Raw genomic sequence first — 16,625 nt, forward strand, 5'->3', positions numbered from 1 at the left:
GAAACCTTAAAGTACAATTTCTTGCCCACCTTGTTGGCAGAGACGTTAAAGACTGATGATCACCCAGGCTTGGTGAGTCTGTGGGGATTGCTCTGGTGTAAATCCGTACAGTGACTTTAGAGGACAACTTGGCAGCATTTTCAGAGATAAAAATGTTCATGCCATTCATTGTCTCTGGATCTGCCATAGGGAAACACACAAAGAAGCATGTTCATTGCAGCACTGCTGTTAACAGCAAGCAGTTGAGGACAGCCATCTTGGGAGAATAGTTTAAATTGTGACTTTTAAAAAATTAAAATTCGATTCATATACCATAAACCTCATAATTTCAAAGTGTACAATTTACTGCTTTTTAGTATATGCACAGAGTGGTGCAACTACCACCACCACTAACTCCGGGACATTTTCATCCTTCCTAAAAGAAACCCTCTCCCCAATAGCAGTCACTCCCCGTTTCCACCTTCCCCCGTCTTCTGGCAATTAACCTGCTTCCCATCTCTATAGATTTGCCCGTTCTGGACATTTCATATAAATGGAATCATATAATCTGTGGCCACTTTTTTGATAACCGTTATACTGATATAATTCATATACCATACAAGTTACACATTTTAAATGCTTAATTTAGTGGTTTTTAGTGTATTCACAGAATTGCATGACCATTATCACCACAATCGACTTTAGAACATTTTCATCACTCCAAAAAGAAACTCTTTAGCTTTCATCCCCAGAGCCCTACTCCTCAGCCCTAGACAACCATTTCTGTCTCTAGAGATTTGCCTGTTCCATATTTCATATAAATGGATCATAAAATATGTCTTTTGTGTCTTGCTTCTTTCACATGGCATGTTTTCAGGATTCATCCGAAATTGCGGCATGTATCAGTGCTTCATTCCTTTTGATTGCCAGATAGTATTCCATTATATGGATATACCACATTTTGTTTATCTCTTCATCAGTTGATGGACATTTGGGTTCTTTTCTCCTTTGGGCTATCACAAATAATGCTGTTAATGAACATCCACATACAGGTTTCTGTAGAAGGTACGTTTTCAATTCTGTTGGGTAGAATTGCTGAGCCATATGGTAACTCAGTTTAACTTTTTGAGGAAATGCCAGACTGTTTTCCCACAGCAATTACACCATTTTACATTCTCACCAGCAATGTATGAGAGTTTCAATTTCTCTATATCCTTGCCAACACTCGTTTCCTTCTTTTTTTTTTAATAACTATTCTAGTGGGTACGAAGAGATATCTCATTGTGGTTTTGATTTGCATTTCCCTAATGACTATGATAAGCATCTTTTCGTGTGCTTGTTGGCCATATGTATGTCTTCTTTGGAGAAACATTTATTCAATCTGTGGCATTTTTATGCTATGCTGTAGAGCTGTTGAAAGGAATGAGGCAGATCTACATGTAATAATCCCCGATGTATTATTGCGTATAGATCAAGACTTAACACTGAGCAAAATAGAAGAGAATAGAAAGATACATTACAGTACCATGATTTTATATACATATACACAGGTGTGCCTTGTATGTACATAAACACACACATACCCAGTACTATATGTTTAAATATACATATGTGAGAAGATAGAGAAGGGTATGGTAGAATATTCCCCAAACTTATCAAGATGGTTGGCTACCCTGAGGCAGGGAGAGAGAGAACGAAGATGAGAGTAGGGGATGGGATCTCATCAAAAGGGACCTTTGTCTTTTTTATAATATTTTACAAAGTATTCATGAACTATTTGGTTAATAAAAATTTACATAAAAACTCAAAATGTATACACAATTTAGAGAGATAAAGAAAAAGAAGCACGTGGGGAACTCTAGCTGGAGAGGGGTTAGAATCAGTGCTTTCATGCCACTGGCGAGTGAATGTACAACTCCTATTCTGAAAATATGGTCATCGACTCTCTTTATAGCTCAGATTTATTTTGTCTTGGTCTCTTTTTCACAATAATTTTATTATGGTTTTAATACTATTCAAATAGTATGGAGGTTTATGAAGTTAAAATTACTCATCTCTTTTCCCCATGGCAGTTGACATTAGCGTAGCTCCTTTTCCTAATAAACTGCTGTGTTCTAGTATTGTCTCCTCACCCCACCCAATAAGATGTGTTTCTTCAACTTTCTGTTGTTGACAGGAAAAACTCCTTCTTCTGCAGGGGAAAGGGGCATTTTCTTCTTTAAGTGGCTGTGACCATGGTCTTCAGACTTGCTTTGTATCACCCCCCCAGCAGAGATTGCCATTTAGTAGGTCTGGAGTTCTGCTCTGGTGTCTTTATTTTATAAAAAGCTCCCATGGTGATTCTGATGATCCAACAGGGTTAAGAATCATTTTTCTGGTGAGTAACAGGCAATCATAAATTGTACCCACAATGCTTCTTTGAGAATTATTTTTGGTAGGTTCTTTATGAGGGAGTAATGAGCCTGTCAGCTTTATGGAAACATGCCTGAACTTAGATGGTCTGTTTTGTTCCAGGAATTTCAGAGATTTTTTACTTCAGATTATTTTCAGCTTTCTAAATACTCTACATAGAGCTGCCATCTGAGTTTCAGAAAGTGATCTTGGATCTTTTTTGAAAATGGTAGGAATAAGGAGCAAACTGTTTCACAGTGAAAATGGATAGGTGTAACAAAAATAATAGGATGTAACAAAAATCTTCCGGGTCAGGCAGACTGTCCTTGAGCCTTATTTTGTAAAGCTTTCTTTCCCCCAAGATTTTTGTAGACTTCATTATAGTTTGTTTGCCTGAGATGTAGGTGAGAAACTCACGTGACTCATTAAACTTCACACTAATTTCCATTCTTATGTTTTCAGATATAAAACTTGTGGAAATCCATAAAAGCCATTTAGAGACAATAGTAATATTCAGTTTCTCTAAAATAATAAACCTGAGTAATCTTTCTCATACCTTAAATTTATGTTAAACTGTACATTTTCTCTTCTAGGTATTCTCATGGGAGCAGTTATAAAAATTATAGAGTTTAAAAAACTGGCAAATTGGAAGGTAGGTTTGCCCAACTGTTCATTTTTTAACATAATTACAATTTTTATTAGTTGTTCTTAATTTTAGTAACACTTATGGTTATGGTGGCTTTCTTATCAGTGAAGTTTATATTATCCCATTAATTTTTTTAAACATTCTGTTAGATTAGAGTTGATATCTTTACATCTGACTTTTTTTAAAAAAAGTATAAATCTCACACTGTTTCAAGTTAACATGGGAGCACTCGATATTATGTTTTGTTATTTATACACATTTTTATAATCTTAGGGAAAGGCTCTAATTAGTATTAAACATTAAGCAATGTTTATTGCTCTCAATTCCATTCTGACAGTTGAGAATAAGAAAACACATTTGTCCAGCACTGTAGAGCTCACTGAATGCCTTGCAAACCATAGCTCACGTCGTCCTCATGACATCCATGGGAGGTGGATTGGGTATTCTTATCACCACATGTTTACAGATGAAAAAAGCGATGCTCAAAGAAGTCAGGACACATCCAACGTCACAGAACTAGAAAGTGGCTGAGTCGAGTCATGTGTCCAGACCCTTTGGCCCTGTGCATTCTATATTTTCTCCCCTGCATCGTGCTATCCTCAACTTGAGAATTTCCCTACCTTTGTGTTTACACAGTGGTCATGAGAGCATGAGCATCATCTTGTGGTATAGAGATTAATTGAAACTTGAATTTCAACTTAAACTTGAACATCCATATTGAGTAGAGGGATTAAAAGTGTGTTACAAAATTGATTTTGTGGATGGAAATAAGGTCCATTTCAAAATATTAAAGAATTGTATGGTGAAAATTTATAACATTTGAGCCCCTCCTACTTTGTTGCATCTCCTAGGTGCTGGGAATTACCTACCTATTAAACTGTAGAGTATCAAATTTGCAAAACAAGCTGTCTAGTCTGACCTAAAACAATTTGAAACTGTTATAAATAATATTCGGGAATTATTGTATGTATTAAATAAATTCTCAAATGTATATTCAACCCCTAATATTATAGAACCCCCCTCAGCGGGGGCTGGGCCGGCCCCCCTGGAGCACTTCAGGGATGGTACCTCTGCCTTCCTGCAACTTAGCAACTGTAACCATCCTCACTGTGGTGCACACTGGAACCTTTTCTCTACTCCTAGGCTGGTTGTAGCCTGATGTGTACACGTCGCACCTAATGCATTTTGTTTGATTTGAATCGAAATCAGTTGATCAAAATTGGAATTTATTTTAAAACAATTAAAAATTATTTGATTTTAAAATACTATGAATCTATATAAAATCCTGGAAATTTCACATAAAAATCTGAACTTCTAGCTTCTCTTTAAAAAGCAGAAGCTCTCTAAACACCAGGCCCACATTCTGCCCAGCAGAGATCCAGGCACTGAGCTGCTCTTCCCCTGGTAATCCCCTAGGCCCCAGGGAGCCTTTGGGTTGGTGACCCCTGTTCTGAGTAATAGGAGTAGTGGGGAGGTTATCTCTCACTTTTAGTTTTATAAGCTTCAGTCTTATCAAATTTATTTTTCAACGGATGTTTCTTTTCAAGTTAAAATAATAGTAATACATTTAATAGTACAGACAAATGAACTGAAGTTGGGTGACGAATATAATTAGGTGTCCGAAGAGCCATCCAGGCAACCAGGGCTTGGCCTCAGAAAAGGACAAGTTTTCTAGGCAGGGGCAGTTGGGGCAGGCTTCCTGGAGGAACAGGTGTTTGTGGAAAGCCCAAGTGAGAGGCAGGCCACCTGTTTGGAAACCGGGTACTGCAGGGAGCGATTGGAGATGAGAAAAACAATGCAGCTTGGTGTCTTCCGTCCATGAAGTCCTCTGTTCAGACTGTCTCACTGGGCCTGCCTTCTGCCTGTATTGCCGTATGCTTAGTATAGTCCTTTACATCAACTTGCTTTTATATTTATATACATTTTGTAAGTTTTTTTCTTTAAGAAAAGCTTTTATTGCGGTAAAGTATACATAACAAAGCTTACCATTTTAGCCGTTTTTAAGTGTACAAGTCAGTGGCATTAAATATATTCACGACATTGGATAATCATCAGCACTATTTCCAGAACTTTTTCATCATCCTAAGAAGAAACTCTACCCATTAAACAACGCCCTATTCTCCTCTCCCTACTTCCTATTCTTTTAGTATTTTCTATTTCTTTAGTAGCCCATTTCTACTGTCTGTCTTTATGAATTTGCCTATTCTAGGTCCCTCATATAAGTGAAATAATACAACATTCGGCTTTTTGTGTCTGGCTCATTTTACTTAGCATGTTGTGTTTTCGATTTGACCGTGTCATATCAGGCATCAGTATTTCCTTTCTTTTTCTGGCTGAATAACATTCCATTGTCGGCCTGTACTCCACTTTGTGTATTCATTCATATGTTGATGGACCCTTGGGTTGTTTCTACCTTTTGGCTCTTGTGAATAATGCTGCTATGAACATTGGTGTACTCTGTATACATTTATTTTAAAGGAAGCATCATAGTACTGTTTTCAATGGAAAACCAGTATTGTTTTTATAAATAAATATGATAAAAACAAAATAGTACCTCAGCCTCCTGAAGCCTCTGAGGTCAATCAAGCCTGTTCTCTCTGTCAGAATGAAAGATCAGCACACTGGAGAGAGGCTTTGCACGTGGCAGCACCGGGACTGAGTTGTCTTTAACTTAATTGGGATTGAAAAAGAATCAGAAAGGGTCAGTCTGCTCAAGTTCCTCCTACAGTCATCTCAGACTGTTTGGGGGGAGATGTCGCCAGAAGGAACCAGGGACCTTCTTGTAACATTATTCACTGTCAGGTGGTATATGCATTTCCTGTGGCTGCTGTAACATATTACCCCACACTGGGCGGCTTAAAACAACAGAGATTTCTTCTCATAGTTCCAGAGGGTAGAAGTCTGAAATCAAAGTGTTAGCAGAGCCACACTCCTTCTACGGAGGGAATCCAGGCTCTCGGGGAGAACCCTTCCTTGCCGGTCCCAGGCATTCCTTGGCTGTGGCCACGTGACTCGTATCTCTGCCTTAGTCTGTCTTCACATGACTTTCTTCTCTGTGTCTGTGTGTTCTTTTCTGTCCCTGGTAAGGACACTCCCATTGGGTTCGGGACCCACCCTAATCCAGTGCAAATCCCATCTGGATTCTTCTCTTAATTCCATCTACGAAGACCCATTTTCTAAATGAGGTCACATTTCGAGGTTCCAGGTGGATGTGAACTGGGGCTGGAGGACACTGTGCAACCCACTGAAGGCGGGTTCTCCTTTTTCCCAGGGGACATTTAGTTCCTGAAACTCCAAAAGAATCTATACGGTGGTTGGCCCACTGCACAGATCCTGAGAATTGATTGCCCCACAAAACACAGAGCTCGGCCCATTTCTTTTCACATGGTCCCAGTCTGAGTCATGAGTCTGTTGTACGGGCAGTTATTTTAAGACTTAATAAGGCATTTTCAGAGGTTGTCATTTGCTTCTATTTTGAGCCTTATTTGAATGTTATTTTAGTCTTTATGGTAACAGCTGTACATTCGTAAGAATACATTTAATCATTCTTTTGAATAGGGATTTTGACAAGAAATCAGACAGTGAGGATTGTGGGATGGACGTTTTCATATGAAAAAGAGCCTGATTTTACAGTATTTAATAGACTGTGTGTTACATGTAATCATTTTGGGCTTGAAAACTAATACATATTTTTCCCCAATCCAACAACAATCAGAGAGATATATTACTGTAGAAAATGAATGTGCTATTTCATCCACCCCAAAATGTCCACATTCTAGAAATGCCTTTCATAATTATACTTAATTTTCGAATCTGAAAGCATGCCAAGGGACTCGCTTTATAACTTTGTCTCAAGTCATGAGGGCATCAGGCGGGGCACTCATTTATCGTAGTCAAATTTAGGAAAATGGCAGAGTTGTCTGTGACAGGCAGAGAAAAAGCAGGGCTGTTTTAAACATGTGTAGGCTTTACTCTTGCTCTAAGTGGATCGTTTTAGGGCTTACTGTTACCTTTTTCCTGGAAGATTACAATTTGTAGAGATACTTTTGAAAGCATTCTATTAGAAATGAAATGTTTTTTTGTACTAAAATTAATTTTCTTAGTAAAGAATAAAAATCCTACCACTGTGTTTGGAAACAGTTCATTCTGCTACTTGTTTTGCAGGTCACCTTTTAAAATTTCCTGTCCTATATTTTTAAATGTACATTTTGGGGTTTTTTCTTTGTTTGTTTGTTTGTTTGTTTTGTGGGGAGTGGGTGTCTCTCTTCCTGCTTGGTTTTATTATCAGGTAGTTGTTTAAACATCATATGTTTGCACTGGGCCAGGCCCTGAGAGAATTACTTTGGCTCTTCATTGATGGATTTATTTCTTAATTACACACATTCCACATCTCTTAAAATACCCATTTTATTTACAGGAAGAAGAGATGTTTCGTCCAAATATGTTTTTCCTCCTGTTGCTTCCGCCTATCATATTTGAGTCAGGATATTCATTACACAAGGTAAGACTCAGGCAAACAGTAGTGTTTCTGGTCTGGATGGCATCCCATGTTGGTGAGGCAATTTCCTTAAAAGCCTGGGTGTTAATTTAGCAGTGGAGGCTCTGTGCGAACGTCCTGGGCATGCGTGGTGGAAGCCGGACTGGACGGCCTGACTTGTGGAGAGGAGCACACATGTGGTCGGTGGTTCCAGGCAGTGTGGCTTAATAAATTAGCGTTTTCCATAGAGGAGTACTTTGCTTAGGAAGATGGCCAAAGTGATTTTAAGTGGTACACGGACAACACATTGAATTTTCTTGTTGGACACAGACTGACACGTGTTAAGAGGATAGACTGTCCAGGGTGGACAGGGACATGTGCCCCAGGCCTTTTGATTCTCTCAGCTCAGCATGTAGGGCCTTTCTCCCTCCTTCGGCCCATTCACCCTTCAGTGTCTCCTCTCTCTGCACTGCCCTGGGCTTCAGCTCCCAGCTGATATTCCCCTAGTCCCCAGTCTCCAGCTCCTCCTTCCAGGCTGGAGCCCCATCCTTCCGCCCAGTCCTCCAGCTCCTTCTGGCCCATCCTCCTCATCCCACAGTTGTTCCTCCCATTCTTGGCTCCCCAGCTCCAGCCTGAAGAGAGCATCACGGGCCCCTGCTCAGGTCCCTGCTTTGCCTTGTCACATCTGATCTCTGTCCTCCAACTTCGAGTGGGGTGCTTTCTGCCTGGGTGGGAGCGTCTCACTTTTTAAGCCACTTTTCTGTGTGTGCATGGGGTTTTTTTCCCTTTGCCTATGTTTTCTTTAAATATAAATGTTTTTATTTCAAAACAGATTTAAATTAAATTAAAATGTTAGTAATACAAAAGTTATTTTGTGAATGTGATAAAAAAAAATTATGAAAGTTGGAAGGACTAAGGTTTGGCCTACCCTTGGAGAAAGACCCTGGAGCCAGATACCTACATCTAATCATGTGCTGCCCCCTACAGGTTCCTTTGGGGTAGAACAGAAATTAAAAACAAAAGCCAAAAAACCCCAAAAGCCTGCTTCTCAAGTTGCTTTGAGATTTACACTAGAGGAAAGAATGTATACAAAGCACTACCCATCACATCAAATAAACAGTAGTGCTTCTTGTTATTAATAGTAATATCTGTTAGCAGTAATATTAATATTACTAGTAGTATTATAGACAATAACATATTAAACTTGAGAGTTAAATTTGTCAAGAGAGTTTTGGTTAAAACATACAAATTAATGCTTTAATTTTTCACCTGGGTACTAAAGCAAAATATTCTAAGAGATTCGGTCCAGATTTTTTTAGAAGTTATTTTATTGTGTATCTATCCAGAAAAAATGTGAAAAAGAAGTTTAACGTAAGAAAAAAAAATTCCCAAGTCTTATTATAAACCATTACTGACATCAGGTAATAGTTAAAAAGAAAACAGGCAAAGGAATTTCAGGTCAATGTCTTTTTCACTCTTTCATTTCTTTCATTTTGTAAATCTTAAAGGAACTATGAACAGATTATGTATTTCAAAACAATGCTGAAGAAATTGATTTGATTTTGACTTAAAAGTACACTATGATTATTGTGTTAGAGCATGTAAAGTTTTCTAATTGGGGGGGAGAAATAAACTTGTTCAAAATTTGAGGAAAATATTAGTTTCTTAGAAAAACATTTCTTTGAAGATATCTTTCCAGCAGAAAACATGACAGTTTATGTGAAAGGTACTAATATGTTAGAAATGCAGATTCAGAGGCTCTGTCCATTTCCTACCCTCTCCCAAAGAAGATAAGTAGTCAACTTTGAATGTTTTGTTTTAGTATTGTTTTATTTGCTAATGTAAATTTAGATTTGGAATAAAAATTTCAGTAAGACTGTTCTCAGTTGATATGCATTAGGTAGGCAGGTATTGGCTCTTTAATTTATTAATATCATACAAAGACTAGAACATTCATTATGTCCGAGAGAAACAGATAAATTTGCTTTATGTAGCAAAGGGAAGTTCTTATAGTGTGCTAACTTGAATTTAGGTAAATTTTCAATATCCAGATTAATATTAACCAACTACATAAGTATTTTTTCCTTTAAGCAAAAATTCAGTTTATTTCAAACTCAACAAAATTATATTGTATTCATGTTTTGACAACACACTTGAAATATGTACGCTCTAAAGGATTCAAATTACAAACCTTTTAGTTATAGTCTGTTGGTTGTAATCAAGGCCGTGTGCTTGTACTCTCTACTACTGCCAGAAATTGAATCAGAAGGGACTGGGTTATCAAGAATGGCTACTGGTTTTGATCATGCTTATGTTACATACATGTGATAGAACAGGGCAGTTTTACTCATTCAAATTTATTTTTGAATAACAACTACATGTATGTTATCAGCATTAGCTCCTCTGAACAGACCAAGACTTCTTTTATCTATTTTTAAATAACAAAATAAAGCAGCTTTTTCAAAGAAAACCTCATAGATAAAAGCCTTTTGTTTAGAAAAAAAACAAATCATTGCGTTTGCCTTGAATTAGTTTAAAGTTCTTTGTGCACTAAAGATTGATATGCCAAACAGAGTAATTGAATGTCAGATTTGGGGCAACCAAACCAAAATTGCAACGAATGAAGCAAAGAAACTTTCTGAAGGAGGTAGGATTAGTAGGCTGCCAGGGTTGAGCTGGAGACATCTTTTTGAAGTGAGCTTTAAAATGTCAGTTCCTGTTGTCTATGGCTTGGCAGTTTCTGAGCAGAGATGGGGTTCTTCATCTAGCTCATAGCCAAGGACCACCAAGTTTTTCTAGTGTTGTTCCTAAGTGGAGCCCACGAGATTCTAATAAACAGCTAATTTTCTTAATTTTATGAAAATTTGAAAGATATTATGATGCTACTTGGACTCAGATATTTTCTCTTAAATGATACATAGATGGAAATATATATTTACCTGTCATATTCAGATTCGAGGATGATCCTAACAGAGTGAAACAAAATTGTTTAAAAGACCTGGATGACAAAAAGGAGTTTCTGGTGGAATAGCCTACTGTCTTGACATTCTTTGTAGTAATGTACCTTTTCTTATTGAAATGAAAAATCGTAGTTGTATAAACTTTGGACTTTGATCAGACATGAAACACAGTTAATTCTTTTGGTACCTATTCATCTTGTAGCTGATAGGCATTTGGTCGGTGACATTGCACAAAAACAGATGTGGTCCTTGCCCCTGTTGAGCCTGCAGCCTAGAGGGAAAGACAGAATCTGTCAAATAGTTACATAAAAAACAAAATTTCAGCCATGGCAAGTGCTACCAGGAGGTGGGTCATTGTGCATTGAGAGCGTAGAGCAGGATCTGACCTGGCTAAGGGATCAGAGAAGATTTCCCTCAGGAAGAGTCAAAATGTCCCGAGATCCTAGGATGATTACAAAGTTCACCAAGCGAAGAGGAAGGAAGAGTGGTCCAAGCCCAAGGAACAACGTGTTTGAAGAACAAAAGTCACCAGCGCGACTGGCACCCAGAAAACAAAGGGAGGGTTAAAGGGTCAAACTGTCCAGGCTTTGGTGGGGTTTTAGCTTCATTTCTAGCGGAAGTCGGGGTCAGAGTGAAGGTAGCACAGTCAGATGTGTCTTTTGCAAAAAATCATTCTGGAATCCTTTGAAGAATGGAGGGCAAGGGGCCAGGAATGGTTGAGACGTGTCAGAAGCTATTGTAGCGGTCCTGGGGAGAGATGATGGCAGCTTGGCAGGGGCGATAGAGATGGCAGTGGAGAGAAGTAGGAGATGTGAGTGACATGGGGAAAGTAAGAGCCTCAGGACTAGGCTCTGCAGTCGCTGTGGGCCTGAAGGAGGACTGCCAGGTTTCCAGCTTACCAAAAGGGGTGGGCGATGGTGCCCTTTGCAGAGAACCAAGCGTGTGAGGAGGGCCAGGTGTGGGGGTCCAGGCCTGCACCGACCTGACCAGCTTTTCTAATCATTTCCCTCCTTTCTGCTCATTCAAACAGGGTAACTTCTTTCAAAATATTGGTTCCATCACCTTGTTTGCTGTTTTCGGTACAGCAATTTCCGCTTTTGTAGTAGGTGGAGGAATTTATTTTCTGGGCCAGGTAAGAAAAACATCTTTGAAAAACTTTTAAAATCTTACATTCTTAGAGCTAGTGCAGGGAGGTGGGTTAGGAATACCTCACTAGGCCTGGGTTTCATGTTCAACGTAAAGTTCCGTCAGGAAATCTAGACTCATAAGAGGCACGGTAAAGTCATGCTAAAATTGTTTCTAGTGGCCTCAGCTTTGATGTCTGGAATTGAGTGAATCTTTTCCATAATCCCCAAAAGTATTTGCTCTTATTTGCAAACCAGTATTGTCTTAAGTTGGAATACCTAAAAATAAAGCAGAATTATACCATCGAGATCTTTAAATTATAGTAATATCAGTTGTGTTGTCAGAATCAGAGTTAAATGCTGTTTTTTAAATAAAATTTTGCATTTTAAAAATCAAAAATGAGTCTCAATGTGTTCACTCAATTCTAACTTGTCCACCACCTTAGATTTATATATTCTAGATTTTCTACCATTGCTAAACCAGTGTCCTCAATTGGGTGTTCTGTACTTTGGGTTCAAATTATTTGAATTCATTTAAAGCCAACCTACCTAGGAAGGTAGTGTCTGTGGTTTTGCATTATGCACAGCTATGCATGTCCTTTGTCATCAGAGGCAGAAAGTTTGAGGCTCTGGCATCTGGGTGACGGGCAGATTTCTCTTATGTGTGTCAGATGTGTTTGCTGCTTTTGACGGCTGTAGGCTAAAGCCCATTATTCCATCTGATTTTCACCTCTACTGCTGTCTCGATGGCACCAGAATAAATCTGTCTGTCATGCAGCCTTCTCCATTGCTCGGCTTCTAGTACCAAGTGGGAGTAAACTTTAGCAAAGAAAACTGTAGTTTGGCTCGAAAAATGTAGCATTCTTTTCCATACTTTTGTATGGTGATCGAATGCATGTTTAAACTAAAAATCTACGAGTTTCTTTTATTTTTCAAGTGGTTTGAAAACTGAAGATTAATGTCCTTATTTAGCTTGTGATAAAGCACTAACGGACATTTTAATCTTCTTGGCTGTTCTCCAGGGGTTTTTTTTGTGTCTGTGTGTTTGTGTGTTTTATTTTACAGGCTGATGTAATCTCTAAACTCAACATGACAGACAGGTAAATCTTTCATGCTGTAATACCCATGTGACTACTTTTGAGACCAGGGAAAATGTTCTCCACATTAATTCCTGGGTGTGGTATTTCTCTATTCTTTCTCTCTTTGTTTTGCTGATGATTTCTGCTGTAGAATCTATTCTGAGTTAATTCGTGTCTCTGAAATGAATGAAAACTAAATTGAGGAATTTCGGAGAGCATTGTTGATTGAAATGATTAATTTAGTTTAAGTTTTGGCAGGAATAACCCTGGAGGGTTAACTGCCACGCCCCCCACGACAGGCTGCCCATCGTTCTTTTATTATTAAGAATCATCTCCACCTGATTTCTAAGTCTTTTCAATGGGCGGCAATGAAAAGTTGTCATCTTGACGGATTAGGGATGGAGGGGGAAGTGAGGTGTGGATCTTTACTGTGCGAGTCACACCAAGGGGTGGGGGCAGGGGAAGAAGACAGGGCCGGGGCTCTATGGCTGATGTCCCCAGTCTGAAGCTATTCCCATGGACATAATCAGCTTAGCAAGAAGCAACCCAAGCAGCTGTCTCTCAGAAGGTGCCAGATCTAGTGCCCAAGAAGTACACAAACGGTGTGCTGCCTGGTCTCCCCTCTGAGAAATCCAGCGAGGATGCAGCCTTGCTCTGTGTTTTTATGCCCACAGTCAGCACTTGGTTCTGCCCTGTGGCCCACCAGGGGTCGGGGAATGGGTACTGGGAAGTGGGGCCATATGCTTAGCTCTGGGTCCCTCCCACCGGACCAGCCAGAGCTTTCAGCCTTTAGCAGCAACTTGGGACTAGATTCTTGGAGCCCTTTTCATGGGAAATGTGCCTCCAATAACATTAAGTCCAACTTCATTTTTCTCCCAGGGACATAAATTTCAGAGCTTTGACTGTAAGATAGTTTTGATATATAATCAAGTAGCAAAAGTCAAATTTCTCTTCCATAAGGAGCTGGAAATAAAACAGAACTGATGCCTTGCATTTCGTAGATATTTTTCAAGTGAAAAGAAATGCCCGATGCTCACTCGAAGTAAAGGAAGATGTCGTAGCATTCAGTTCTTCAACCCGTTTGGGGGCAATGGGTTAGAGATACAGAAAATGCCTGATAAATTTTTGTGAAATTGAGTTGAACCAATGTTTGGGATGTTTGGGGGAGAGGAATAAGAAAATCGTCCCTTAGACAAGCAGAATAAGAGCAGGTGAAGTTTCTTCTTCCATGTGCAGACCCTCCCTTTCTTGTTGGAAATAGTCCCACGGATGAGAAGTGCTCTGGGAGAAATTAGCCAGCAGTCACAAACCCACAGAGCTGCAGAGCCTGGCAGGGCACTTCACAGAGGGGAGCTGGCCAGGTGCATGTGTAGAGGTGGTGACAGAGAATCTGATGAATCAGAGAGCACACCCTGTCTGAAGGGGACAGCCACTTCGTAGCTCCACCTAGTGATTACCATTAACGGCCCAAAATTACTAGATAGATTTTTTTCAAAAGAAGCCAGGTTTCTAGATTTTAATAGGGAATTTTCCAGTTTTCAATGTTGACAATTTATTGAGTTTTTCCAAACACCGTGCAGGTCAAACATGAGACCCACAGACCTCTGCACTATAGAAAATGTTAAAAAATAACTTTGTCGCAAGAAGATTTTATTTCAGTGATATTTCTGCTGGAGAGAGATTTTATGCATAAATACACCCTGAATTATTTCACCATTCTGTATTGTTTCCTTCATGTTGCTATTCTTTGAGATGGTGAAATAAAACACATTTTTAAGTTAACTTCTAGTTTCTGGCCTTTTAAAATACTGGGTCTTGAAGGTGTGAAATAGGACATCTGGTGGCATGATTACATGACCCCTTAGATTCTGACCTCTGATGACTCAAGAAGTTCATATTTCAGACTTTTCATAGTCGCTATCAGAAATGCTCTGCCTGATTTAGATTCTCAACCAAAGCAAATGTGTTACATGATTTATGCAGAGCATTTGCCTCCAACTTTTTATTATGAAAATTCCAAACACAGAGAAGGTGAAGAAGCGTTGTCCAGCGGCGGCCGTGTGACCACCACCTGGAGTCCACAATTACTGTTTCACCTGATTCGCTTTAACACAGACCCCTCCCTCTGTCCATCCTTCTGACCAGTCATTCTAACTGATAATTCATCAGTCCATCTTCTGGTTCCTGCTCTCTGATTCCGGTTCAGGATGCCACAGGCTCTATGACGAACTAGGGAAGAGCTGGGCACACTCGCCCCATGTGGCCGCGCTCATGGCTCTGGGCTCACATCACCCTTACGTCAGCCATCCCTGCCACAAGGGCCAACCTAATTCCCCATGACCTGCTAAAATGCTTGGTGACGGCCATCGACGACCAGGCTTGGGCTTCCTGTCCACTCCTAGAGCCCCGTGCCACTACATGGATGGAGAGTAGGTGAGGTGGCTCCCCAAAGGAAAGTTGGGGCACTGTTACCAAAGCCAGGGTGTATGGACGTTGAGCAGAGAGAACCGGGCTGTCCACTGCTCCACTGCACTGGGGGATAGGGGCAGGGCAATTGAGCGGAGCGAACAGCTCACCAGGAACCCCCAGGCCTGTCCCCCCAATGCACGCACCCTGCCTCTTCTTCGCCCTTTTAGGCAGTCTTTTTTCAAAGCCCTTGTGATGTTTCTGTGGGTGACAAGAGTGGCAGTAAGAGGAGGAGGCACAAGAAGCTCTGTGTCTGGGCTGCGGCACACAAGCCCCAGACGAAACGGCCTCCCGGGCTGGCAGTCATCTGTCTGATGGCACTCCCTTTCCTTCTGTCCCTCCCTCCATCCTGCCTGCTGCCCTCCATCCTGCCTGCTGCCCACAAATCTCTAGGCTGAGGTCAGCACAGGTCCTGGGAATATACTCGGGACTGAAACACAGCGCCCACCCTGCTGGCACTCACAGTGAGGGCAAGAGGCAGGTACAGTCACAGCTCGTAATGCACGTGACAACCTCTGTGAGGACAGGGAAGGCCTGGGACCCGGAGTGTGAGCTGAGACCTTTTGGGTGTGGTCCTCGGCTTGGGATCTGGAGACTCTCCTTGAGGTGAGCAGGCTCTCTTGCACGAATTCACAGTAGTCAAACTCGCAGGGAGTTACCATGGAAACCAGAATGCCAGATTATTCATTTCCCGAAGAGAACTGTGACTGGTAAGGCAGCCAAGCACCTCCTCCTGCCAGCACGCTTCTCCCTGAGCCCAGAGTCCAGTGACCATTGAGGGCTGCTGGCGATGGCAGAGGGGACAGAGCACACTCCGTCCTCAGGCCGAGTAGCTCCCTCTTCCCTCCCAGGCTGCGAGCTGGTGAGAGGGAAACAGCGGCAAATAGTCCCTGGCTGTGTCTCTCACGCCCGGCTGTCTGTTGGGGCTCGGTGTTTTGTGTTGTAGAAGAGGCAGACCTAACCCTTCTGCCATGCAGAAAGAAGGCAGTGCCAGGCGTAGCAGTTTGAGGGGACAGAAGGCTCACGCGCACGTGCACTCGCGCGCGCGCTCTCTCTCTCTCTCTCTCTCTCAAGACTTACTTAGGTCCAGGCTTTGTTAGAGATGATCATCTTGGCATTTTCTTAGATGTTACAAATCTAAATGGAGGCTGTGGTCAGTCACAGATGGTAGCAGGGGCAAAGCAGAGGCCAGACCCAGGAGCCGCTGGATCATTTGGGGGAGGCTGCTGAGCCATCACGGTTCCAGCTGCTCTGACCAAGAAGGCTGGGAAGACTCATGCATTTAAGATCTCCCGTCATCACTGGTCTTGATACTTATAGTGGAAAAGCAGCCATTCCTAACGGGTCCTGTTAAGTGGGCCCTTCACTGCTCCACCCAGAGTGTCACTTTGCAGACATTATAAGTGGAGAACAATGTACTGTCCTGTGTAGTTGCTTTGGCTGCGGTATGTACTATGATATTATATCAACTGCAGTCCTCGGCTTGAATGTTTTCATATGTGG

General features: G+C 41.0%; 1 protein-coding gene across 1 annotated transcript in view; it reads left to right on the top strand.

Annotated features, from left to right (window-relative positions):
* Positions 1–16,625, top strand: part of SLC9A8 (solute carrier family 9 member A8) — a 61,853-nt gene that overhangs the window by 16,182 nt on the left and 29,046 nt on the right. The window contains exons 4-7 of the mRNA XM_006921904.3: positions 2,964–3,022; positions 7,434–7,517; positions 11,484–11,585; positions 12,643–12,677. Of these exons, the coding sequence (XP_006921966.1) occupies positions 2,964–3,022; positions 7,434–7,517; positions 11,484–11,585; positions 12,643–12,677 (280 nt within the window). The remainder of the gene's footprint in view (positions 1–2,963; positions 3,023–7,433; positions 7,518–11,483; positions 11,586–12,642; positions 12,678–16,625) is intronic.

The sequence above is a fragment of the Pteropus alecto genome, unplaced genomic scaffold (genome assembly GCF_000325575.1).
Source record: "Pteropus alecto unplaced genomic scaffold, ASM32557v1 scaffold45, whole genome shotgun sequence".
Lineage (NCBI taxonomy): Eukaryota > Metazoa > Chordata > Mammalia > Chiroptera > Pteropodidae > Pteropus > Pteropus alecto.